Source organism: Chaetodon auriga, chromosome 11, assembly GCF_051107435.1.
Source record: "Chaetodon auriga isolate fChaAug3 chromosome 11, fChaAug3.hap1, whole genome shotgun sequence".
NCBI lineage: Eukaryota > Metazoa > Chordata > Actinopteri > Chaetodontiformes > Chaetodontidae > Chaetodon > Chaetodon auriga.
In genome coordinates, this window is record NC_135084.1 from 17944742 (window position 1) to 17972438 (window position 27697).

Genomic DNA, 27697 nt, shown 5'->3' on the forward strand with positions numbered 1-27697 from the left:
TTCCTCTCCACTCTGTGACGGAGCTCAGTCAGATGGAGAATCCGGAAAGTCTCACATTTCTGCGACGAAACCCAGCCACCGTCCGTCAACATGGACACCGTTCACACTGAGGATACGCTGGCTTTTCTGTCATCCAGACACCTGTCGAACTGCTTAAATCGCCTCGATTGGCGGTCATCATGGCTCGGGAGCGGCCACACAAGAGGCGCGTGGATTGAACCTGACCCAACTCCAGCGTGAGTATCTTTGTCAATCATTTCAAAAAGAAGCATTTTCTTTTCAATTATTTTAAAGTGCGTTATCCTGAAACTTAAAACAATTGCGTGTTTTGCCATAAGTTCACCTTCTTCTCAGTTTCAGTCTCAAAGTCTCAAAGGAAACGTATCAGATTGACAGTATAGAGCAGGATTATCCTCTATGAATGGACAGCTTGTATACCCGAAACTTAACTAGAGCATTAGAGAGACGCAATCCAAACAATACATAGGCTACAAATTAATTATTAATTTTCAGAAATGAGGAATAAAGTCCCCCAAAGCCACAGTATGTGTGTAAGACTCTGTAATGCTTAAAACTAACATCCTTGTGGAACTCCCTTGCTGAACAGCTGCAGAACATCTGAGTGACATGCCTATGGGGGGGGGGAGTCTGCCAGAGATTCAGCCAGCCAGCCAAACAGGACTGTGTTATTAGGCATAGATAAACTTCTGCAAACATTTGTGCACATGCTGCCAATGTCTTGCACTTATCTTGTAGCTGCTTTTCTGTTCATTGAAACAAACTGGAGCGTTCTCCGACTGCACCTGACTGTTTGACAGGTTTCCCCTGGTTAATTCCTTCCATTATACCTAAATGGTTTCTCTCTTGCACCCCAGCAAACAAGCCATGAAATGACTTGGTTTGAAGTCTGGGGCGACATGTGTTGATGTGTCAGTGCACTCGCTGTTTCTTTTTGACGTTTAGTTCAGTTTCCTCCCTTTTTGCCCATTCTTATTTTAATTGGGAGGAGGTACTGTGGAGGTCCTGGCAGGTAGGCAGATGAGCTTAGAACAAACCTGCCTCTGTGGACTCTCAGTGCTGCTTATAAATCACTAAAGTTGCATTGTTAATTGGAGAGAGAAAGAGTGTGAGCCGTGTGTGAGAGCAGGAGGACATAAATGTAGTGTCAGTTTGTAGCACCTCTCCACGCCCCATAATTCTGTACACACCCAAGCCTAACCTCACTCGGGCTGTTGGACCCAGCCCTGCAGTCATGGTCAACTGGGCAGGAAGGCTTTAGGCTGCCCCCTGAGTTTGCGGAACAAATTTCTGGAGGTGCTGAGACGTCAAAGCCATGCTTCTTTTGGCAAGGGCTAATGTTTGAAGGCTTAGGTAATGCTAAAAGTATGAGAGGGGAGAGGGAGAGTGAGAGAGTTGTACCATATCAGATTGTTTAGACTGGACTCTGGGGGTCCACCACAAATGGAAGAAAAGGATTCTGTAACACATCACATTAGGAATGTGGGAGGCTTGCATGATACTTAAGTGTTCTGGCAACAGCTCAGAGTTTCTATTTCAAGAGCTGGTAGTTTTTAACCTGACAACAATCCTCAGTAACACATTGTTGGCTCTGCATTATTTCTAGTAGGAAAACTGTTTTAGAAAGGATGATCCAGTGTGGTCAAACTTTAATCTGCATGTGTCACTCCCTAGTTCTGCTTGAGCTGCCATGTTGTTGAATAATTTGTCCGATTGATGATGTTTTTCACTGGGATTTTGCTTTGTTTGTCTTTTCCATCTGAGGATGTATTGTTTGAAATCACATTTCCTCTAGCTGTACCAGGACACTTTCCCCTTCACTGCAATTGATTTTCAAATCTGTACTGTCTATTTTTCAGTCTTTTAAGATGGATATGTTTGGTTTGATTGGTCATTTATTGCAATAAAAGAAAATTGATCTATAACGTAATGAAATTACTCAGTTAAATGCATCCAGTCTAACGCGTCTAATGACCATTCATATATTTACACGGTTGTGTGAGTGTTCAGACCATTATGACTCATACTGCTTTAGAGAGCAAGGTTATCCTGAAGTGAAAACAATTTTATAACTCTTTACCCAACATTTAACTTTACTGTTTAAAAATACTGACTGCAATCTTTAGCTAAGATAAGAATTTACCCCCCAACTAGCTTAAAACCCACAATAAAAGTTAAAGATATGCAACAAATCAAAATGTCTTTAATCAGCCGCGTACGTGCTGTAGTCCTGGATGAGCTCTTGTGTAAGTCACCAGCCAAGCCAAATATTTTCCCTTAAGTATTAAAGCACTACGACTGTGGATGAGGCAGTGCTCAAGTGACATGTTCACAAAAGTGTTCAGTGAGTCGTAACATATAATTATTATGTTCATGACGCATAGTAGTTCCAGTCTAATTATAAAGATTTGAAACAGGAGTGATTCATTTCACAAGTATGAATTCTTTCTTTATGAACTCTTACACCTTGTAGAAGCATACTGAGTGTGTGAACAGCTGCTGGTTGACAAGAATTCATAAATCCAGTCAGTACGATCAAGAAGCTACATGTCATGTGGAAATGTTTGGTGGGTGCCAAACGGGATTTACAGTGTTAGGTCGTCACTCACAATCAAAAGCAGCAGCAGTTGAACAGCACTGATAGGTTCTGTCTTCAAGCGTCTTTCATCAGTATAATTGGTAGCCAAATGCACTCCTGGCTGCTATACTCAAGAAGGTACATTTTGGTTTGTGGAGACCCTTAAGTTGTGGTGGCTAACCAAAGCCCCAGCCAAGCTTTGCTGGTTTTACTGTGGTTCATCATCTTTGAGCAACAATAGAGTAAACTGGAGTCTCTGGCATTATCAACAAAATTCAATAAGCTAAATCAGGATTTCAATAACCTGTGTTCAAAACAGGCAAAGGATCAGTCTGATTTATGACAACTTTGATTGGGCTCTATTGGTAAACATTGAACTCACCAAGTTAAATGCTGAGATCTGGCAACACAGGTGAAGCAATGAAAAAAAAACCAAAAAACCAAAAAGACCAATAGATTTGTAACATTCCCAAGGTTAGGCTTAAAATGTCTTTGAACTGCCCCCAAAAGCAGTGCTGGGCTGTGAGGTGATTTTGGCTTAGTGGTCACATGACAGCCACTGACGAAAAAAGACATTTCCATACAGAGTCATTACCAAAGAAATGGATGTAAAACAATACATATATTTCAGAATGTCACAAAGTTGGAAGTGAGTGTTTGTGTAATCACAATTAGTTCCAGGTGCAATAGCAAAAGTCTTGAATAGCCATATTGGTCAATTATTTTACGATATGAAACCATTAATGTTTTTGGAGAATCAGCAGGAAGTCACCCAGCTCTGCCACAGAAGGTGTAATTTTCCAGTCGACATTGTTCACGCTTCTTTTTAAATTGCCAGTTTCTGTTTGTTACACACAAAATGTGTTTTCAAGATAAACTTCTGTTGTTATTGGAAACAAAAAAATAAGAACCAAACACATTACAAGGCCTTTGGGGTCATTTATACTCCCACTACATTATGAAGTGTTTTAATATGAGTTAACTTAAAACACAAATTAATTCCTCATATGAAATGACCTTTTAAACAACACTATATACTTTACAAACCTGTGCTGTTTTTACCTTCTCCTTGCCCCTAAGAGGCACAGAAGCGAACTAACTGGATGTCCTGACATGTGACATGTTGGAGGATTGTTCACCAAACCTGTTTGGAGGCAAGGTGCTAAACTGACAAGGTTGCTCCTCATCTGTAAGACTCATCATCTTTGTCTAGAATCACTTGTCTCTGTGCGAAAGCTCTCAAACAGTTGTTATTTATAAAGGAGAACTACTCTTACAACAGAGGAGCAGCAAGATTTCATCTGTGATTGGTGATTGTGACTCCAGCATTTGGTAGGTATGTGTTCATGGTTTGCGGGTATTCATGTATGCAGTAGGAAGGTGGATGTATACCATTTCTCAATAGGATGTTCATCACCCTGAGCTTCCTCTGCTGCACCTCTTTTGCTGATCACTCATGCACTTAACATAATCTGTTTCATATCTGTCTCGTATCTCATTTCGTGAGAATTTGCTCTTGGAGCAGCTGAATTGGACCTCTTGAAGTCACTTTCTAATACCAAATTACATGTATGGGAGTTAACGGGTGGTTTTCTTTTACAGCAACGAAATGACAGATTGTTTACCATACCTGTCTCAATGTAAGGTGCTAAACTGAAAACTATACTCCACCCTAATTTCTGTCTCTGAGCAGGCACCTAATGGACTAACCTTTTTAGTGCTGAATTTCCTTAAGCTTGCTAAAAAGGCTTATTTCCTTTAGTGAACTAGCAGTCTGGTCATTCATGCTCTTAAGGCTCACAGGTGAGGCTTGTGTGCCCTCTGTGGTGGTGGTCTATGGTGGTATTTTTCTGTTTAATAAAGAAAGTAGATATAACTATATTACCTTTGTAGACATTTTTTGAGTTTTATTAGATGAAAAACACAAGACAAGAGAGCTTGTGAAATGTAGCAAACTCATCATACTGAAACTACAGCGGGCCATACTACTGATCTGTGGCCTCTGTAGGTACAAAGTGATATTAGAAGACAGGATGGGCTGGTTAGCATTGCTATCTTCAGTCGACATTTCTGCAACACAACACATAGATGTCTTAGACACAACATCAAAACTCTTATTTGTTCATATTCTGTTGATTATATTAGTCATTTATTGAAAGCTTTAACCTTAATCTTTACAGACATGACATATTACACCTTTATGGAGCCAGATTCCTGTGAAAATAAACATCATTCTCAAGCGACAGAATATCAGCCAACTCGTAATTTAATGGCAAGTGAAAAAGAAAGGGATAACTAGTCCAGCATCATTGGACGGATACCTAGGCTACTTGAAATTTTTGCCCTCAGGGAGCTGCAGACAGCATGTAGCATTTTGTCTGTGGAAAACCTCTGTGAGTATGCTGATTTTCAGGACAGAATGGGCTGAGGCTGATTGGCATCATTTGGTCACAACGGGTAAATAGAGAGGGATAAGGGATAGTGCAAGAGAGGAAGGCAATTTAGTGCAGTGTAAGGAGCGTCCATTAAAATTGCGAAACAGAATTTCAGTGGACAAATCTAGCTGATGCATGAGAGCTCATGTGAAATCTGAAATGTCACAGTAAATGCTATCAAGCTTTAATATACTGTTACCCTGTCTTCTATCTGAAGGATGTAGGACTAGACGGAGAGTGAATGAGACACAGGCCTGTACTTTGACAGTAGTAATTGTTAATATTTATCAACAGTGCGAAAGGTTGAATTCCAAATTTGACACACAGCATTTGACTCTGTAAAGGTGGGACTAATTATAAATACTGCACTTCATGGTTTGTCCGTGTAACAGCCACAAGCTACTGATATGACAGACCTTCATCACAGCTGAACGTAATGTTATTGAACGGCATTTAAAAATGTACTTCACTATAGTCTTTGTGAGGTTCAGTACCATCCAAACAGAGGGTAAAGACATATCACCTGAAAAGTAAAGAAAATTATTTTCTCCTTCACAATTCTGTATGTGGGCTTAAAACATGATGCTGAATTAAAGCCATAATTTGAAAATGTCCATCTTTTTTAGTTCTGGTGAGAGTATCAAAGCTATTTGGTTGACTGTCAGAAAAATTCATGTATTCACATATCAGCTCTGAATGACCATTAGTAATGTGTAGCTTTCTCACAGTTACTGAAAATGCACTTTTCATCCAATAAACAAAATAAATTGACTGCACTTGGTAAACTCATTAACCTGTGACCCAATCTTGTGCTTTGTTCAGTAGGCTTGATGACTTATGATAAATAAGACACACTGCACCAACAATGTGAGTAATGTTTCATTCAGGCATTGACACCAGATCAGTCTTGACATTTTATGCTTTTTTTGGACAACAAAGGCATCGAATGCAATGATGAATGCAGGTTTTTATTTTGAGTCAGCAGGATTTTGATGATGGGTTTTCATCTCAGTCAATCCCACCTGCTGTTTGCTTCCCGCCACAGATCGATTCTTGGACCAAAGAGGTCTAAAGGCTGTCGTTGCTGCTCTTTCTCACAGTGTTTTTCCTCATCTCTGCTGCTTCATTTCTCTTCTCCATACTTTACCCTTGACTCTCACTGTCCTTTTAATTCTCTGTCATGTTTCTAAATCTCTTTCTTCTCTCAAGCTTTGAATTTTTCCTCAATGGAGACATTCATCTTTAATAGGAATAATAGATTCATAGTTACAGAGAGTAAGGAGGAGAAAAAATACCTGGATTTGGAGAAATAAAGATATGCAAAGACATGAAGAAAATTAGGCTAGAGAACACAGCCAGAAAGGGCTTTCCACATCATCAAAAAGCATAAAAAACAACATTAAATACAGTATCAGACATAAAGGTAAGGCAGGAGTCAGAATTAGTATCAGAAGCAGCACCATTCATTAATAACCTCGGTGAACTATTGACTACTGTAGATGTCAGAGCTGTATTTAGTGGTGTCATTTGTGCTTATAAGTACCCACCTCTGTCTACTGAGTTCATTATATGAGGCCCACAACCCCAGTAGAGGGATCAAAAGTAAGTTCTCTGCCCAACCCGTGTCTGCCCGCTCAGCCCTGCAAATATTGCCATGCATTCCTGACAAGTCTGCAAAGGCTTCGAGCTGTCCCATTATGAAATCTGTAAGTGTGAGAGGGCTTTCTTGTGGACTTTTCAAGCCCTTTGTGCACACAATTTGCAAGTCCACACTTATGCAGACTTTGTTTGAGTAACCCACAGTTTACACCGTAGTCGCAACTTTAAAACTGAGTTGAGGGAAAGGCTGTAAGAATTAAAAAAAAAAACCCAACACATGGAAGGAGCTGACAAATTTATGCGTACACAGGTCACAAGCAATCTGTGCGTTAGTTGACTGATCCCACAATGACAAGATCACGATTTTTGAAAATGTCTGAAAGGGGTTATGTTTTCAAACTTTGGAAAACTCAATTACAGTTACAATGCTGATGCTTTTCATTACACTCTGAATTTGCCCCTTTAATGATGTAAATGTAAACATATTGAGGCACATCATGTTTTTGTGGCAGCACCTGTATATAGTTTGATAAAACTGGTGCAGGATTTCATTGCCTGGTCCAGTGGTATTGCTAAATCAAACAAACTCTGCTGCAACTGAAAAAGGTAGGAATCTTTTAGCACTGAACCTTAGAAATAATAGTGCTTACTTTCTTACTATTCAAGTGGAGGGAAAAAAAAATGCATGCACATGCCACACTGTGTGTCCACCTGTATCAATACCTAACTTGGTTCTCTCTGTGAAGAACTTTGGTCTTGAAAGTAATATTACAAACAAAATAGTGCTCTCTGTGAGCAAAAAGCTCACAGAGAATAATCACATGTTTTCAGCTTTGAATTACAGAGTAACTATTATTCTGACCTTGGAAGTCTCAGTAGAGCTTGTCTGTGCATGTGCTATATACAGTATGTAGCTCTCATCATAAAGCAAGGGATGTCCATCCAGCAGACCACACACACTCTGCAGCTGACCTCAGACATTTTAGAGGTGACTAGCGGTATAGAAGGGGGTCTAGACTGAAATTCACATGCTGACAACCCAGAGAGGCTCCCTCAAATACTCTAATATTAAACATGTTCTTACCACGTTTTTTTGGAGATGACTGAAATACTTCAAAGGAAACTAAACTGCTGCACGTTTGGTGAAAGGAAAACTGAAGTCACCTAAAAAAAGCCATGTACCTTGTTTTAACAAGTGTTTCTGATTTACAGGAGGCCCTGCTGAAGATGGGGGAACATGAAAGAAATTAAGTCAAATGATGACCTGCAGATTAAAAACTATGATGAATGGACACATCAGGACACACAACCTCCTGTATCAGAAGCTTTGAGAGAATCATTTCACTGCTCCTTTTTGTATACGTGTACAGTCCTTGTATATTTTCTGACATTTGGCAAACAAACATGTCTGAAAATGTGGAAATTAAGTTGGCACCCCTGTTGTCTCTGCCTCACATGGAGAGGTTTTCAAAAGTCAAAGTGGTGAGCACCCTGATGGTCCTGACACTGACGTTCCTCATCATAGCTTCCTACAACCTGACGGGGGACAAGAAAAGACCTTTGATCACCACCGCACCTGATCAGACCAGACATGGGGTCAATCTGCCAAGCAGAGCAGCGGCTGAAGTTTCCTCCGTGAAGGATTCAATAGACATGAAACAGCTGGTGAAGATTATTCACTCTAAACTGGAATACACACCCAGGAAGGTGCCTGATGAAAAGGATGTCATTGAAATGGAGTCTCATGTAAGAAAAATTGTCTAACTCATTTTTGCTACACACCACGAGACCAACAATGACAAAAATATGCTGGCAATTGATAATTCAGTCAGAGACTGACAAATAACAAACACCTTACAATCAGCCCTGCAGTTAAATGCCTGTTTGGTGAATTTCACTATGACTAGTGTTTGTTGAGACCGACAGAAGTGATGATTCAACGTAATGGTTTTAAAGCCAAAGTTTACAGGTCTGTTAAGTAAATATTAGGTTACATGTCTCCATAAGTGTTGCTAAGGCCCTTCTGATTGCTACGTGCTTATCTACTGTAATTCTCCTGTGTTTGGTGTACGTTCTTGTCATGCGTTTCAGTGTTATCCTACATAATTTTGCCATATTTATGGCATAAAGCAAGAGCAACTCTGACACTTATGCTGGACATCACAGTTTCAGGGACAGTGAGTCAGTAAGTTGAACAGCAATCAGTGATATGTGTCAGTGTCAGACATGTGAATATCTAACAGTTTTCAAAGCAACATAAAGCAACTCAGACTAACAGTGGTCAAATACTGAAGGTGATGATGCATCTTTTGCAAAGCTGCAAAATCATGTCATGTGCCTCCAAGTTATGGATGTTTTGATACTTTTCAAGTTTCATGACAACTTACAACCACTTGCATGCAGTGTAAATGATATGAATTCAAGGTGAAAGTAGCTGCTGCTCTCTGTGAAAGACCCTATGATACGAAAGGAACATAATGTCCTTCTTCAAATCACAATTTAACAATGGGACTACTCTGTATTGTACAATATTTCTTTTATTTTGTCCACCCTCTGTATGGTCTAATATTGATTTGTTTCTCACTACAGTTGTTTTCTGTAGTTCCTCGCCAGTTCCTGCCCGGCATCAAGAGCCCTTGCTGGTATGAGGAGATCTCCGGTAAACGCAGCACTGATCCGCACAGGAGGAACCGCTTTTCTCTGCACTCATCTAACTTACAACACAAAGATGGCAAACAGTTTCGTTTGCGCTGTTTGCCATACTTCTATATCATTGGCCAACCAAAGTGTGGCACAACTGACTTGTACTACAGGCTGCGACGGCATCCAGAGGTCAGGTACAGCACAGTGAAGGAACCACACTGGTGGACTAGGAAACGCTTCGGTAAGTGTGAGGTGGACAGTGTTTTTTGATGAAAAGCTTTTGGAAGCTAGCTGATGGCAGACCTGTCATCTCAGATATTTTACCCTTCTCTCCTGCTGTCCTCCCCGTAAATGTCGCGCATTCTTAACCTTTTTAAAACTAAAAATGGTTGGCTGTAATGTTGACGAGTGGCATAACTAAAGTGTTCACTACTACCTCTCCCACCCATTTTCACAATTGGCCTCTGCTGCCAATCACAAGTGAAGCACAATGTGCAACTGATGTGTACATATCCTTCAAGTTACACACAAACTAACTAAGGGCTGACTTTATATGCGCTTTAGTGTTTTCATATATTTATCACAGGGAGGTTCACACGTTCACGTTGAAACAGGAGCCACAGTCATAAAGACTCCTAGTGCAAAGAATTGCTCTTAGTGACGCAATTGTAAGAAAATTTTTAGGATGATGATGTTTTGTAAAAAATTTCCCTCACAGTTAAGACTTGATCCTGGTAAAGACAAAGGTTATCCACAAAGCATCTTAGCCCTTAAGAGAGCTCCAAAGCTGAAAAACTGTTAGGAGTAAGGAGCAGGACTGTTAAGCTTCAGAGTTTCTTAAGATGATGGCGGAAAGAGAAAGAGGTTGGAAAAATATTCTCTAAACACTGAATGATAGTGAGTAAATGAAAACGCTTACAGATTAGATGGTGCCCGGATAATGTTTGTAGTCATTTGAGATGTGTAACGGCAGAAATTAAAGTGGTCACGACACTAAGATATTTTGCAAATGGGAAAATGCCGCAGGGACGACTTGGGTCTGTTGCAACCTTCCGTCAGTGGAGTGATCACATGAACAATTACTGCAGGTGACTAGGCAAGCAAGTCTGTGGATTCACAACCAATCACAGCTTTTAAAAGTATGCGCCATATCGAGCAATAGGGTCAACCATACCTCCTCATGAAAATAAAGTAATAAGTTTCTTTCCTTTCTTTGCTTGGAGTTGCTCTGAGAATTTTCCAAAATCACTTCTAAACAAGGACTCCTTGTTATAATTTTTTAGGCTAAGTTACGAGCTCTCTGAGATAACTCTCACCCCCACGTATTTGATTCTGATTTTACAATTCCTCGTGTGTAGCCTTGTTTAGATGTTGGTATGGAGACAGTGGTAAGGGTGATGGGGTGGCCCAGGTTGGGGTGCCGGAAAATTTCAAGTCTTGACAGGTATGGTTGATGGATTGAAAGATAGTTATGACTTAGCAGTGACTTCACCCAAAAGGGAAAAAAAACAGATGGCAGAAAATACACCGATTTAAAAAAGAGCTGTAACTGAGTGGTTTGAAAGAGAATTAATTCTCACCTATTTTGACAATTGATTAATTGTGTAAGTCTTTTTCAAGCAAAAATAACAAACAATTTGTGGTTTCAAACTCTCAGGTGTGAGAATTTTCTGCTTTTCTGCTGCTAAATTTAGTCAAATTCTCTCTATGTGGAGGTAGACTTGACCAAAACATTTTTTTTTTAGTTTGTTCAACCTGATTCAAAGTTTATACAATGCATGAGATGAATTTTCTGGTGAAGAAGAGTGTAAAAGAGCATATAATGAGTGATATTTTGGTGTACCTTGGGGTGCAGGTCATTGCCATGTCAAAGATGGCCTCACCGGAATTGTTCCTGTGAAAAATTATCTGGATCTATTTGACCTGGCAGCCCAACACATCCAAGAAGAAATTAGGAGAAATTCATCTGGAGAGCACCACATCACCCAGTTCGTAACAGGTGAACAAATGTGATAGTGTTTGTGTGTGGGGGTGGGTATGATTTGGTATTGTTAGTGTCCACTGTGCATCAGATGGAAGAATGTCTTAACTTGAATGTTTTCATTTGGTATTATCTGAGGACCATCCAACAGAGAAACATTTGGACCTTGACCATGATTCAAATTACAGCTCTCTTTGAGTAATCTGAGCTTTACAAACATGACAAAATTTGCTCCCCTGTGCTTGAGAGACAGGAGAGAACATCCCCAAATTAACAGTGAATTAAAGAAATTACATTTTTGGAGTGAAACAGCATTGAACTTTTAAAAGCAACACTTAATATTAACTTGTTTTTGTAGATTTTATTCTATGAAAATGATAGAAGAAGAAGAAGAAGAAGAAGAAGAACAGAGGAATGAATAAGAATAAAAAGGTTCTGCTTACTTGGCTTTGGTTGCTAAAGTGAAACAAACTGTTTGGATTTTGCATTGTTACTGATAAGAAATGACAGTCTTCATTTTAACCTCCTGAACTGAAAGCAGTTTTGGGTGTTTTTTGCTCCTGTCACATTTTTACTCACTGTTGGCTCATTTTCTTCCTGCAAAGTCCTGCATCTCTATGGAAACAGAACAATCTTGGCAAGAAGTAAAGAGAACTCCAAAATGTCTTTTGTGTAGCATAACACAGTTATAATGTCAAATCATAGAAAAGAGAAAAAAAAAAAAATCTTTCTTCATTTATTTGCATTAATTGAACAACAGCCAAAAAAACAAAAACAAACAAACAAACAAACAAAAAACATGCTATGTATGATGAAAATATTTACATTTTTACAGCTTCTAAAAACAATCTCTCATCATCTCCTCCTCCTTCAGTTCAGTCGACTTTTTGCTGCATTGTTCTCAGATGCCTGTTGGTCCCAACATACTCATTCAAGTGTGTGCATGACTCGCTTGCCATTTTAAAGGTTGTGTGTGGCATATGGCGATGACGTTGCAGATTGCAACCAACTGGATTCTCACACCTCAACTTCCTTCCACAGCTGCTGCAAAAACTTGATAAATGCAAAAAACCCCTCTTTAGAGCCAGTGGTGCATTTGTCTGTTCTGGGATACCGTAGAAACATGGTGATGCAACATGGCGGACCCCATGGAAGAGGACCTTCTCCCTCTGTAGATGTTAAGAGCTCATTCTAAAATAATCATTCTTATTTTTAGGTAATATTCTCTCTGAATATTATATCACATTTCTGCAAATTGGTCCCCCTAAATGCTACACACTGGACCTTTAAAAGAACTGTTACACATGGAGGCACTGAGATGATCAATGTCTTGACAGTTGAAGCCAGTCCATCCACTATGTGGGACAACATAGCCTGGAGCTATGTTCACAGAGACAGGAAGGAGACAGAGCCCGGTTTTCTGACCCTGGACTTCATCCACACACTCCAGCCCAGTGCCAAGCTCATTATCATCCTTAGAGATCCAGTAGAGAGGTACTGTGGAGAAATCCATCCACCAATCTGCCTGTGCAGACAAAGATTCCACTTTCTGTGGTGAAACAGTTTGCTTTGCTAACCTGTAATTTTTCTTTGTCGCAGAACACATTTGTTTTAAATCATAACTTCAATTGTACATCCAGCAAAATGTTCTTTCATAGTTCCAACTGGCTTAAGCCTCTGTCTCTCTCTGTTCCCAGGCTTTATTCTGACTACCTGTATTTTAGGAAGGACAAAAAGTCAGCAGGGGACTTCCATCAGAAGGCCACAAAGTCTGTACAGCTGTTTCAGTCCTGTCTGTCTGAGCAGTCACTTCGTTCCTGTGTCTACAACAGAAGACTCCTCGATTCCATGCCGGTTAGATGAAGTGATTTTCTGATTTTTAACTGTCTGAATATCAGTTTACATTAGAATGATGACTTCGACAACTATATGACATGATATTGCGACAGTAAAAGATGACTAAAAGTCTGTTAAAGCCATGAACAGCACAGTGTTTAGTGTCAGCGGGTGGTTTTGCAGCCCTCCTGAGGCCTCATAGTGTCAGTGCACCAGGATTAAATATAATTCACTGTTAATTTTACCATTCAATAACCCGGAATTAAAGGTATACTAAGCAGGATTTTCCTAAAAACAATGTAGAGACACCAAAGTAATCCTTCTCACTCATCACTTATGATCCACTAAAAGTGTGTGGCAGTGTATCTGTAGAGACCCTGCCCTCTGCCTGTATTTTCCTTAAAGTCACAAAGTTGTCATCGTTATTACACCTACAAATATGATCACATTAGCTTGCTGTGTGTTTGTCCTCCCCATTTATACTGAATATGTCCATCAAATCCCCTGTTGTTTTTTCACTGGTCTGACCTTCAGCTGAAACATCCATGCTCATCAAACGCAGTTTTTTTTTTATCCAAGTCATGAGCCTACAGTTTCTGTCTGTATCAGTTCTGAAGTTCTTGCACTTGCTCACTGCACACTGAAAAATGTTCTCATTGGTTGATTCCCCTGCAACTTGGACACAAATATTTTGGTCTCTTCAGTGCTGTTGTGCAGTTGTTGCTTTGCATTGATTTCCACACATTGTTTACATTATTTTGTCTGACTTCGACAAAATATTCTCACCACAGACTTGACTTGGGTTTGTCCCCACAGGTGAGACTTCACGTGGGCTTGTACGTCGTCTTCTTACTGGACTGGCTCACAGTTTTCCATCGGGACCAGATTCTAGTTCTTCGACTGGAGGACTACTCAGCCGACCTGAGAGCAACATTACACAAAGCTTTTGATTTTCTGGGTCTAAGTACGTATTCAAAAAGTTACAGTAACATGCTATTTGGAAATGTTTGAAATGAAAAAACAGCCTGCATCTTCATGGCTGTGTCCTGTATTTATCTGGTTGTTTCTGCCTCAAGTCTTCACTTTTGTATTGACAAGAACTCCCACCTCCCATCCTCCCTGCAGGTCCTCTGTCAGTGAAGCTGGAGGAAGAAGTGATGAAAAAGCAAGTGTCAAACAGCCGGCGAATGAAGGACAGGGATCTCGGTCCTATGCTTCCAGCCACCAGAGACCTCCTCAGGGAATTTCACCAGCCCTTCAACCGTAAACTGGCCAGTTTGTTGGACAACAATGCCTTCCTCTGGAGCTACCCCTGAAGGGGTATGAGCATGGGCGAAACGTGGACGACTGTGAATGAACACATGAAACCCTTGAAATTCACTGTTACATTCCCATAAATTCATTAATCCACACATTTGGATGAAGTTTTCACAATATTATTGCTGAGAAGGCCGTGGCAAATATCATGTGGTGATGGTGCTGTGATTTGAACTTTTATCTCAGGAGATATGTCCTGTCCCTTTAATTATTAAATAATAAATAATTTACATTTGTAACAACACAGTCCTCGTGTGAAAGGGGTACATATTATCATTACAGCTCTGGTTTGTGCACAAAGTGGATCTGGGGAAAGTCATCAAGGAACATTTTGACAGCTGAGATATTTCAAAACTAACACTTGAAGTGTTAAAACTTCTCCAACCTCACTGACCCAGCAGTGGGTCAGTCAGTCAGTGCAAACTCATAGTGCAAACTGCTTGAACTTAAATACTAGAGGAGATCTCAAGAAAGCACTGAAAGGATTCATCCATCATCAGTTGATCACTTGAGTCATTAATCAAGCAAACCTTCTGTGTTTCCACTTTCTCAAATGTGAAGTTTTGCTGCTTTTCTCTGTTTTATATAATTGTAAATTTAATATCTCTGTGTTTTGGATGGTTGATCATACTAAATAAACAATTTGAAGATGTTGCTTTGGGTCGTGGGTGATTGTGATTTTAGCACGTTCCCCAATTTACTGACATTTCTAACTTGCTGAATTCTGGGGAAACGTGCCTTAAATTATCCACAAGCAGTGTATATTTCTGTGGGATTGAATGATGCAGAGACAACATGCAGTCTTAAGTGTGAATATTTCACTTGGTGGAAACATCATTTATAGCTTCAATGAAGAGATACAGTATATATGATACTGTCAGGCAGTGTACAATAAGTATTTTAACAAAATTTAAACTACTGTAGGGGATATTAAAAGGGAAAACCTGCTGGTAAAAATACCAATTTTAAGTAGATTTTGTGCAAATGATGGCGTTTGAGTGACATCATGTTCATGTTATGGACTTAGTCACAAGAAGGCACCAAAACACAGCTCGTAACTCCACTACTTCAGCATCCAAACACTTGGCTGTCGCAATCGCTTTCATACAATAAAGACCTCAGGGAAGCATCATCGAGTCTACGGGGCAGAGTGAGAGTGTAGAGCTGACAAAATTTTTTCAGGCCTTGTTCGTCATTCCCACAGTCCACAAGCAGGACTTGCATGAGGAGTGGTCAAGACAAAACCACGTTTTTTTCCTGGAAGACAGGTTTCCAGTCTCTCAGCATCAACTTCCAGTAGAGCTGCACTCAGATGATTTTTGACACAAAATTGCTACCTTCGCTACATTTCATTTGTCTGACTGAGCCTCCCAGTGCAATTAAGCAACACATACCATTGACACCATCTGTTCGCACGCCATTTCAACATGTAAAGATAAGTGTCATGAAAGCAACAGAATGTACAGAGCAATGACACTTTGACAGACTGTTGAACAAACCTGTTTTGATGCTAAACTGACAATGATGCTCCACCCTAAATAACTTTAAACACTGTAAGACCCATCATCTTTGTTTCATATCACTTGTCTCTGTGTTTAAGCTCTCAAACTGTTTTAGTTTCACTGGACAAATGTCAACTTGCAATTCCTGATTTTCATCACAACCATTTAATAATTCCAGGACCTTTACGTGAAGCATATAGCGAGCAGGTAAGTCCTTCAGCATCTTTAGACTGTATTATATGTGTGTGTACTGAGTGCTGGCTCCTGGACCTGATATTTCTCTAACTGATATTGTGATCATATTGGATCATCTTTTTGTTCATGATGCTGATGCTGACCAGAGCTGTACATCTGCAGACAGCATGTAGCATTTTGTCTCTTGTTGTTAGCAAAATGACCAAGATGCATCCCACTTGTTAACCTGCCATCGTCCATCTCCACGCTCTAGTAGCAGAGTGAGTGCAGGGGAACTTGGGTTGATAGTTGAATAAGTTAGTCTTGTTGACTTATTGAACCTTTCTGAGGTTTGTACAAGTTAGAATCTATGGCCGTGACCACGGATCTGAAATATCAGTGGCCAAACCGTAGCCCCAGATTTTCCCTTCCATTACTTGAAGCAGCTGTATGTGTGAACAGATATGTCTTTAAAGAGACTTTACCCTGCCAGCTCCTGAGTCCAAAATCTGTGAACTGATGGAGCAAATGTGTGAAGGGAACAGGTCATTGTCCAGAGAATTCTCAGTGAGTGAGTGGGCATGTTAATGATGTTGCACAGTGTTGCTGTTTTGTCCTCCTTTCTGCTTGACTGTACAATACTTTCCACTCTTCAGTTGATAATAATGCGAATACAAATACATGCAGTGTTGATATCAATTTACATGTCATGTAATCCCATTTGGGTTGGATCACATTAATTGTATGACATGAAAATGAATGAACTTGTCTAATCATTCCTTCATCATCTCTTGCATGAATGTGAGTGAATGAAAGACCATCAGTACCATAAGCTTACTCACAGTTATTTAAAATGCATTATTGATTTCAAAATGTAAAGAGAAGTTTTTGTCTAAACAAACTAATCTTGCGCAAAGTCGACATTTTGAGACGATGATGATGATGATGATGATGATGATGATGACGAAAGTGTCTAAAATGGGGGGATAAACAATCATCAGCTGTGCTCTCTAAATTCCATGCCAACCTGCCCATTTCATTTCCAAATTTCTTTCCCACAAGTGGGAAATTTTGGCCTGACAGTGACAGTTGTTGTCATATATTGATTTGACGTGGAACAGAATGAAAAACTTTCTGACCTACATCATCATCCTTAGGTCTCACTGTCATTAATGGGGTTTGTAATCATTGTAGAGGTGAAAAGAAGTAGTCGTGTGTGTGCATATGAGAAAATTTGTGTGGGGGTTTTTAGCTGTGCGAGCGACGTGGCTCTGTTGATGGCAATGTCAGCCTGTTCCTGTTTGGACCCTGTCTGTTTGTGTTTTCACACCAGAGCTAGAGAGGGCTTTCCACATCAGCAAACACCATAAAAACCAACATTAAAATATGGAAATATAGTATACGACGCAAAGGTAAACAATCAGGATTAGTATCAGACGCAGCACTGTTCTTAATAACTTAACGAACAATTAACGACTGTAGATGTCAGAGCAGCATTTAGTGGTGTCATCGGCACTTTCGAGTGACCACCTCTGTCTACTGATATTTCATTATTTCATTGAATTGCACAATAACTATTTCTCTGACTTCAGTAGAGCTTGTCTCTGCATGTGCTATATAGGTAGCTGTCATCATAAAGCAAGGGATCTCCATCCAGCAGACGTTTCAGAGGTGACTAGTGGTATAGAAGGGAGTCTAGACTGAAATTCACATACTGACAACCCAGAGACGCTCCGTCAAATACTCTAATATTAATGTTCTTACCACCTTTCTTGAGATGATTGAAATACTTCAAAGGAAACTAAATTGCTGCACGTTTGGTGAAAGGAAAACTGAAGTCACATAAAAAAGCCGTCTGCCATGTTTTCACACGTGTTTCTGATTTGCAGGAGGCCCTGCTGAAGATGGGGGAACGTGTAAGAAATTAAGACAAATGATGACCTGCAGATTAAAAACTATGATGAATGGACACATCAAGACACACAACCTCCTGTAACAGAAGCTTTGAAACAATCATTTAACTGCTCCTCTTTATACATGCTTTAATGTCTTTTGGCTTTTGGCAAACAAAAAATGTCTGAAACACTGAATATGAAGTTGGTACCCGTGTTGTCACTGACTAACCTGAGGAGGATCTCAAAAGTCAAAGTGGTGAGCTTCCTGATGGTCTTGACACTGACGTTCCTCATCATGGCTTCCTTCAACCTGTCGGGGAACAAAAAAGGACAGCACAGCAGAGCAGCAGCTGAAGTTTCCTCTAAAAAGAATTCAATAGACATAAAACAAGTGATGAAGATCATTCACTCTAAACTGGAATACACACCCAGGAAGGTGCCTGATGAAAAGGATGTCATTGAAATGGAGCCTCATGTACGTAAGACTGTGGAAAAACAAAACATCTCATTTTTGCTCTCCATCACAGGACCAATAACAAAAATATGTAAGGGATAATGCCCGACGAGGTGTCCATTATCAGAAATGAATGGACGACGTGGAGGTGTGAACGGTTGCTTCCGCAAAGTCCGTTCATTTCTGATAATGGACACCTCAAAGGGCATTATCCCGCTTATACCATGGTCACTTATGAAAGAAATAATTATTAAATCAATTATTAATACGTTAATGTTGTTTTTTTTTACCGTTAAAATCACAAGTTTTTCACAAGAAGCGGCTGAGTGGACTATTTAATATCTCTCGTTGTGACGCGTTGCCAAGGTAACCGGCTCTGGCCACAGAACCTGCAGCTCGGTCGGCCGCAGCTGTTATATTAGGCCTAATCAGTGGAGGGAAGTGAGATGATTGCTTAACGTTATGTTACGTGACACAAAGTATCATTTCAGAGGGCAAGTGCACCTCTTACCGCTTGTGTGTGTCCAGAGGATGATGCGAAATTCCACAGATAGTTTCCTAAATCGTTTTAATTGCAAGAAATATTATTCACCATTCACTCTGATCATTAAATGTGTATCAAGCAAGTAAGTCTATCCTAAATCGTTTTTATAAATATTATCCACCATTCACTCCGTATCAAGCAAGTAAGTAAGCAAGACAGAAAGACAGGCGACAAACTATTAAAAATTAAAAGCAACTTTGACGTTGATCATGAAATTTGATAGAGATACTGGCATGTCCATCATACTGGCATTTGAAGGACGGAGATTTAACGTTTGTGGACCCTGACCACTGCTACTCATGTTGTCTACTCTCTTGCCATTGTGATAAATAAACTGTGAAATAACGTATGTTAACGTATGTTCTGAGTTTCTGTTGCCACGGTTACCAACTAGCGTTTGAGCCAGCGCAATAATTTAGAACAATCAGGATATTTGACCGGAACTTTTTTATCGGTGTCCTACAACACTTTTTAACGGACACCCTGCAGCCAATCAGAATCGAGTATTCACCCAGACCATGGTATAAAGACTGATAAATAGCAAGCACCTTACAAACAGTAAATATTTGGTTACATGTCTCTGGAAGTGTTGCTCAGGCCATTCTCACTGCTATGTGCGAATGTTGGGATTTGATAGGAGCAGGTTTTCTTTACTAGCAGCTATTAAGGATACTTACTGATACCAGTACCTGCTTTTATAACAATAACGTCATTAAAATTAATTACAAACAATGGGGCACCACTCAGATCAGAGATGAATAACCAAGCCGAGGGCACTGTTCACTTCAAATGCCAATGTATAAAATACCATTTTACATTTATCAGTGTCATGTGGCCCTAAATGGATGTTTTTATATCTTTTGCATCATAAGAACTTGTGTTACAGTGTATACTATATTAAATCTAGATGAAATAGTTGCTGTTCTCTGTGACAAACATCATGAAACAAATATAGAACATCCTATCCTTCTCCAAATCAGGATTTAACAAAGGGGCTACTCTGTAGTTTACAGTATTTCTGTCATTTTGTCCACACTCTCTCGGCTGATAATGTTTTGCTCCTCCCTACAGTTGTTCTCTGTGGTTCCTCGCCATTTCCTGCCCGGTGTCAAGAGCCCTTGCTGGTATGAGGAGATCTCCAGTGAACACAGCACTGATCCATACAAGAATAACCGCTATTGTATTTCTGTTAAGAAGACTTTGTGTGACAAAATGAAGCCCAACTTCCACAAGCACTTACAACACAGAGATGGCAAACTGTTTCGTTTGCGCTGCTTGCCGTACTTCTACATCATTGGCCAACCAAAGTGTGGTACCACTGACTTGCACTCCAGGCTGCAACGGCATCCACAGGTCCAGTACAGCATCATAAAGGAACCACAGTGGTGGACCAGAAGACGCTTCGGTGAGTCATCAGGAGATTGATGGCGTTTCTAAATGTTCTGATGAAAAGTTTGTGGAAGCTGGTTGATGGATTGAAAGACAGTTAAAACTTAAAAATGACAAACATCTTATGGTTTCAAGCTCTCAAATATGAGAATTTCGTAAATTGAATATTTTACGGGTTTTGGACTGTAGTTTGGACAAATCAAGACATTTGTTAATGTCACCTTGTGCTCTAGGGTACTATATCGGGCATGTTTCTCTGTTTTTCCATGTCATCCCCCTGTTGAGAAACTTTTATGCAAACATTTAGCCTTCTTGATTCTTGAATCGTACTCCTCTGGAAAATAAACTATGTATCTTACAGGGCCTTAATAAAAATTATTCATTTGTAGAATAATATAAATTAAACCAGAAAACAACACAGTACTCAGTTTATGCACCTATTACTCCTACTTTTGTCTTCTTCTTGTTTTGTTTTCTTTTTTACTTCGTTCAACCTCATTCAGAATTTATACAATGCATGTAATACGTAATCTGGTGTAGAGGTATGTAAAAGAGTATATAATGAGTGGTCTCTTGGTGTGTGTTGGAGGTCAGGTTATACCCATATCAAAGAAGGCTTCAAGGGCATTTTTCGTGTGGAAGATTACCTGGATCTATTTGACCTGGCAGCCCAACACATCCAAGAAGAAATGAATAGAAATTCATCTGGAGAGCACCACATCACCCAGTTCCTAACAGGTGAACACATGTGAAAGTGTTTGTGTGTGAGAGTGGGTATGATTTGGTGTTGTTAGTGTCTTGCCTTTGAAGTTTTCATTTTGTTTTTTCTGAGGACCATCGTACAGCAAAACATTTGGAGCCTGACCATAATTCAAATTACAGCTCTCTTTTGTCTCCCTTTCCTTTATTGTAAGCCTCACTCATTTTCAATGGATTTTCCAGAAGTGGCTTTGGCCTCAGGAGCACAGTGGTGCTCACATATTCTCGGTATTCTGTGGTCTAAGAGAACAGCACAGTGTCTTTAGTAGTGTAAACAGAACCTCAAACACCTCCAAGTGCTGTCACAGCCACCTTTTTTCAGTCTCAATTTGTCCGTTAAAATAGACAAGATTGACTCAAACTTTGCCCCCCTGAGCTTGAGAGACAGTAGAGAATATCCCTAATTCAACAATGAACTAAAGAAATTACAATTTTGGAGTCAAGCAACATTTAACATGAACTTGATTTTGTAGATTTTATTCTGTGAAAATGATAAGAATAAGGGGGTTCTGTTTACTTGGCATTGGTTGCTGAAGTGAAACAAACTCCTTTATGAATTTTACATGGTTAGATAAGAAATGACACTCTTCATTTTAACCTCGTGAACCCCAAGCAGTTTCTGTGTGTTTGTGTGTCCCAATGTGTTCGCAGCTCCTTGGGCACCCCAAGGATGCTGCAGACTCATACGAACATATGATAACATTCTTTAATACTCGTTCTAACATATATGATAACTAATAGTATAACTAACTAATAGAACAAAGAAATAAGGAAAGGCAGATCATATTTGCCAAAATGAGCACTACTAATTATAATTGTCTCATGTCAAGTATACAAATCCTAACCGCTACTAATCTCTAGATGGCAGTATGGTACCATGGTAGAAACTCTCTAGGAGAGCTAAGATCATAGTTTTGTCATTTTATAAGCTAGAAACATGGGAAAAACATTGATCTCATACAGATTATGAGTTTACTACTGTAAGAACATCCAAAGTTGAGTCAAACATAGAGATTGCATTATCCTGGTGTGATAGAAAAGAAGGCACACAGACACACAAAACCAGTTTGCTCCAGGAATGTCAGATTTACAACTTGTCAATGTTATCTGATTCTTGGGGTCTCTCTGTGGCTTGGCAATTATCTACTCAGAGGGTTTTACTGTCCTCATGTCCTCTTGTTCATCCTGCTACAGAATTATCACCAATTTTAAGATTAGATTTGTTTAGTTTTACTGCTTCTCAGAGCCAGTGCTTGGTTCATCCGTTCTGAGCAACTGTAGGAACATGGTGGTGCAACATGGTGACCGCCATGAAAGAGGATCTGCTCCCTTTCTAAATATAATGAGCTCATTCTGAGGTAGCAAAAACTATTCACAGTTACAAATGAAAACATAACTGAATATTATATCACATTTCTGCAAACTGATCCTCTTCAGTCCTGCACACTGGACTGCAACTTCTGTTACACAAGGTGGCACTAAGATTGTCAATGTCTTGAAAGTTGATGCCAGTCCATCCACTATGTGGGACAACATGGCCTGGAGCTATGTTCACAGAGACAGGAAAGAGTTGGAGCTCGGTTTTCTGACCCAGGACTTCATCCACACACTCCAGCCCGGTGCCAAGCTCATTATCATCCTTAGAGATCCAGTGGAGAGGTACTGTGGAGAAATCCATCCACCCATCTGCCTTTAAAGACATTGATTTGACTTTCTGTTGTGCTTACTTTGCTTCCAGGGCTTTCCCTGTAATTTCTCATTATTACAGAACATCTTTGTTTTGAATCATAACTCCTATAATAAAAAACATGTCCTTACATTATTCCAGCTGGCTCACACCTCTGTCTCTCTCTGTTCCCAGGCTTTATTCTGACTACCTGTATTTTGGGACGGGCAAAAAGTCAGTAAAGGACTTCCATGAGAAGACCATGAGGTGTCTACAGTTGTTTCAGTCCTGTCTGTCTGAGCAGTCACTTCGTTCCTGTGTCTACAACAGAAGCCTCCACGATTCCATGCCGGTTAGATGAAGTGATGTTCTCATTTTAACTGTCTGAATATCAGTTTACATAAGAGTGATGACTTCTACAACTATATTTAATGATACACAACAACAAACACCTCAGCTCTGTCTGTTGTCACCTCTAATCACATGTGGGTGACAGCACTGTTTATCCTGGGAGATTTCCAACAGTAAAAAGTGAAACCATTGAGAACAGAAACAGAATCTCAAGTCTAAAAAAAAGAAATTCAGAGAACCATCATTTGATTGTTTCTGTTTACTCCTCTTTCGCCGTCTGTTAAAGCTTGCGCCACTCTGCTTGGGAATTACAACACATCATTCAATTCAGCAGGAATTTCAATTTCTTTGTCATCTAACAACCAGGAATTAAAGGCATGCTGCACAGGATTTTCCTAAAACAATGTAGAGACACGAAAGTAATCTCTCTAAATCATCATTTATGACCCACTAAAAGTGTATGGGGGTCAAGAAAATCAACCAACGGGCCGCATTTTGTGTCTCAAATACTGTTGCAGCTGGTAAAAAAACATTTATAACTTTATTATTATTATTTTTTAAATTAAATTATGACAGCACCGGCTCAAAAATGTGCATCGGCCCACCGGGCATTGCCCAGTACGACCAATGGCCTGTCTATGCCTGACTCAAAGTGAACTACAGTGACCACATTCATCCAAATGTAGGAACATGTCACCCAGTGAAACAGTGTCGCTCAGTGATGTGCTGTTGAAAGTGATTTGACATTATGGACCTTCGTGGCACAGATGTACAAGATACAACACATCACAGAGAGTCCTTCTTAGTACACTGGGTTGATTGGTTGATCTGACTTTCTTCCACAGATGAAACTTCACGTGGGCTTGTACGTCGTCTTCTTACTGGACTGGCTCACAGTTTTCCATCGGGACCAGATTCTAGTTCTTCGACTGGAGGACTACTCAGCCGACCTGAAAGCAACATTACACAAAGCTTTTGATTTTCTGGGTCTAAGTACGTATTCAAAAAGCTACAGTAACATGCTATTTGGAAATGTTTGAAATGAAAAAACAGCCTGCATCTTCATGGCTGTGTCCTGTATTTATCTGGTTGTTTCTGCCTCAAGTCTTCACTTTTGTATTGACAAGAACTCCCACCTCCCATCCTCCCTGCAGGTCCTCTGTCAGTGGAGCTGGAGGAAGAAGTGATGAAAAAGCAAGTGTCAAACAGCCGGCGAATGAAGGACAGGGATCTCGGTCCTATGCTTCCAGCCACCAGAGACCTCCTCAGGGATTTTTACCAGCCCTTCAACCGTAAACTGGCCAGTTTGTTGGACAACAATGCCTTCCTCTGGAGCTACCCCTGAAGGGTATGACTGTGGGCGAAATGTGGACGGCTGTGAATGAACACATGAAACCCTTGAAATTCACTGTTACATTCCCATGAATTCATTAATCCACACATTTGGATGAAGTTTTCACAATATTATTGCTGAGAAGGCCGTGGCAAATATCATGTGGTGATGGTGCTGTGATTTGAACTTTCATCTCAGGAGATATGTCCTGTCCCTTTAATTATTAAATAATAAATAATTTACATTTGTAACGACACAGTCCTCCTGTGAAAGGGGTACATATTGTCATTACAGCTCTGGTTTGTGCACAAAGTGGATCTGGGGAAAGTCATCAAGGAACATTTTGACAGCTGAGATATTTCAATACTAACAGTTGAAGTGTTAAAACCTCTCCAACCTCACTGACCCAGCAGTGGGTCAGTCAGTGCAAACTCATAGAGCAAACTGCTTGAACTTAAATACTAGAGGAGATCTCAAGAAAGCACTGAAAGGATTCATCCATCATCAGTTGATCACTTGAGTCATTAATCAAGCAAACCTTCTGTGTTTCCACTTTCTCAAATGTGAAGTTTTGCTGCTTTTCTCTGTTTTATATAATTGTAAATTTAATATCTTTGTGTTTTGGATGGTTGATCATACTAAATAAACAATTTGAAGATGTTGCTTTGGGTCGTGGGTGATTGTGATTTTAGCACGTTCCCCAATTTACTGACATTTCTAACTTGCTGAATTCTGGGGAAACGTGCCTTAAATTATCCACAAGCAGTGTATATTTCTGTGGGATTGAATGGTGCAGAGACAACATGCAGTCTTAAGTGTGAATATTTCACTTGGTGGAAACATCATTTATAGCTTCAATGAAGAGATACAGTATATATGATACTGTCAGGCAGTGTACAATAAGTATTTTAACAAAATTTAAACTACTGTAGGGGATATTAAAAGGGAAAACCTGCTGGTAAAAATACCAATTTTAAGTAGATTTTGTGCAAATGATGGCGTTTGAGTGACATCATGTTCATGTTATGGACTTAGTCACAAGAGGGCACCAAAACACAGCTCGTAACTCCACTACTTCAGCATCCAAACACTTGGCTGTCGCAATCGCTTTCATACAATAAAGACCTCAGGGAAGCATCATCGAGTCTACGGGGCAGAGTGAGAGTGTAGAGCTGACAAAATTTTTTCAGGCCTTGTTCGTCATTCCCACAGTCCACAAGCAGGACTTGCATGAGGAGTGGTCAAGACAAAACCACGTTTTTTTCCTGGAAGGCAGGTTTCCAGTCTCTCAGCATCAACTTCCAGTAGAGCTGCATTCAGATGATTTTTGACACAAAATTGCTACCTTCGCTACATTTAATTTGTCTGACTGAGCCTCCCAGTGCAATTAAGCAACACATACCATTGACACCATCTGTTCGCACGCCATTTCAACATCTAAAGATAAGTGTCATGAAAGCAACAGAATGTACAGAGCAATGACACTTTGACAGACTGTTGAACAAACCTGTTTTGAGGCTGAACTGACAATGATGCTCCACCCTAAATAACTTTAAACACTGTAAGACCCATCATCTTTGTTTCGTATCACTTGTCTCTGTGTTTAAGCTCTCAAACTGTTTTAGTTTCACTGGACAAATGTTAACTTGCAATTCCTGATTTTCATCACAACTGTTTAATAATTCCAGGACCTTTACGTGAAGCATATAGCGAGCAGGTAAGTCCTTCAGCATCTTTAGACTGTATTATATGTGTGTGTACTGTGTGCTGGCTCCTGGACCTGATATTTCTCTAACTGATATTGTGGTCATATTGGATCATCTTTTTGTTCATGATGCTGATGCTGACCAGAGCTGTACATCTGCAGACAGCATGTAGCATTTTGTCTCTTGTTGTTAGCAAAATGACCAAGATGCATCCCACTTGTTAACCTGCCATCGTCCATCTCCACGCTCTAGTAGCAGAGTGAGTGCAGGGGAACTTGGGTTGATAGTTGAATAAGTTAGTCTTGTTGACTTATTGAACCTTTCTGAGGTTTGTACAAGTTAGAATCTATGGCCGTGACCACGGATCTGAAATATCAGTGGCCAAACCGTAGCCCCAGATTTTCCCTTCCATTACTTGAAGCAGCTGTATGTGTGAACAGATATGTCTTTAAAGAGACTTTACCCTGCCAGCTCCTGAGTCCAAAATCTGTGAACTGATGGAGCAAATGTGTGAAGGGAACAGGTCATTGTCCAGAGAATTCTCAGTGAGTGAGTGGGCATGTTAATGATGTTGCACAGTGTTGCTGTTTTGTCCTCCTTTCTGCTTGACTGTACAATACTTTCCACTCTTCAGTTGATAATAATGCGAATACAAATACATGCAGTGTTGATATCAATTTACATGTCATGTAATCCCATTTGGGTTGGATCACATTAATTGTATGACATGAAAATGAATGAACTTGTCCAATCATTCATTCATCATCTCTTACATGAATGTGAATGAATGAAAGACCATCAGTACCATAAGCTTACTCACAGTTATTTAAAATGCATTATTGATTTCAAAATGTAAAGAGGAGTTTTTGTCTAAACAAACTAATCTTGCGCAAAGTCGACATTTTGAGACGATGATGATGATGATGATGATGATGATGATGATGATGATGACGAAAGTGTCTAAAATGGGGGGATAAACAATCATCAGCTGTGCTCTCTAAATTCCATGCCAACCTGCCCATTTCATTTCCAAATTTCTTTCCCACAAGTGGGAAATTTTGGCCTGACAGTGACAGTTGTTGTCATATATTGATTTGACGTGGAACAGAATGAAAAACTTTCTGACCTACATCATCATCCTTAGGTCTCACTGTCATTAATGGGGTTTGTAATCATTGTAGAGGTGAAAAGAAGTAGTCGTGTGTGTGCATATGAGAAAATTTGTGTGGGGGTTTTTAGCTGTGCGAGCGACGTGGCTCTGTTGATGGCAATGTCAGCCTGTTCCTGTTTGGACCCTGTCTGTTTGTGTTTTCACACCAGAGCTAGAGAGGGCTTTCCACATCAGCAAACACCATAAAAACCAACATTAAAATATGGAAATATAGTATACGACGCAAAGGTAAACAATCAGGATTAGTATCAGACGCAGCACTGTTCTTAATAACTTAACGAACAATTAACGACTGTAGATGTCAGAGCAGCATTTAGTGGTGTCATCGGCACTTTCGAGTGACCAC

At 39.9% G+C, this 27697-nt stretch overlaps 2 protein-coding genes across 2 annotated transcripts; both read left to right on the forward strand.

The window, feature by feature from the left end:
- LOC143328249 (carbohydrate sulfotransferase 15-like) lies at window positions 1-14730 on the forward strand. Its single transcript, XM_076743311.1, has 8 exons — window positions 1-236; window positions 7843-8376; window positions 9220-9514; window positions 11129-11272; window positions 12592-12748; window positions 12952-13108; window positions 13907-14054; window positions 14216-14730. Exons 2-8 carry the CDS (start codon window positions 7918-7920, stop codon window positions 14404-14406), a joined length of 1551 nt encoding a protein of 516 aa, XP_076599426.1. The 5' UTR covers window positions 1-236; window positions 7843-7917; the 3' UTR covers window positions 14407-14730.
- A 3426-nt stretch (window positions 14731-18156) lies between these two features.
- Window positions 18157-24486, forward strand: LOC143328370 (carbohydrate sulfotransferase 15-like). Its single transcript, XM_076743470.1, has 8 exons — window positions 18157-18453; window positions 20048-20381; window positions 20960-21103; window positions 22276-22278; window positions 22597-22783; window positions 22986-23142; window positions 23987-24134; window positions 24296-24486. The coding sequence occupies exons 1-8, from the start codon at window positions 18157-18159 to the stop codon at window positions 24484-24486; spliced, it is 1461 nt and encodes a 486-aa protein (XP_076599585.1).
- Window positions 24487-27697: the final 3211 nt, after the last annotated feature.

Bases quoted from the DNA above. Each gene is read 5' to 3' on its own strand.
- LOC143328249 (XM_076743311.1), top strand. From the start codon at position 7,918: ATGGACACATCAGGACACACAACCTCCTGTATCAGAAGCTTTGAGAGA. The intron at 8,377-9,219 runs GTAAGAAAAATT...TTCTCACTACAG, and splicing joins TCATTGAAATGGAGTCTCAT to TTGTTTTCTGTAGTTCCTCG. The intron at 9,515-11,128 runs GTAAGTGTGAGG...CTTGGGGTGCAG, and splicing joins GTGGACTAGGAAACGCTTCG to GTCATTGCCATGTCAAAGAT.
- LOC143328370 (XM_076743470.1), top strand. From the start codon at position 18,157: ATGTCTGAAACACTGAATATGAAGTTGGTACCCGTGTTGTCACTGACT. The intron at 18,454-20,047 runs GTACGTAAGACT...TCCTCCCTACAG, and splicing joins TCATTGAAATGGAGCCTCAT to TTGTTCTCTGTGGTTCCTCG. The intron at 24,135-24,295 runs GTACGTATTCAA...TCCTCCCTGCAG, and splicing joins TTTTGATTTTCTGGGTCTAA to GTCCTCTGTCAGTGGAGCTG.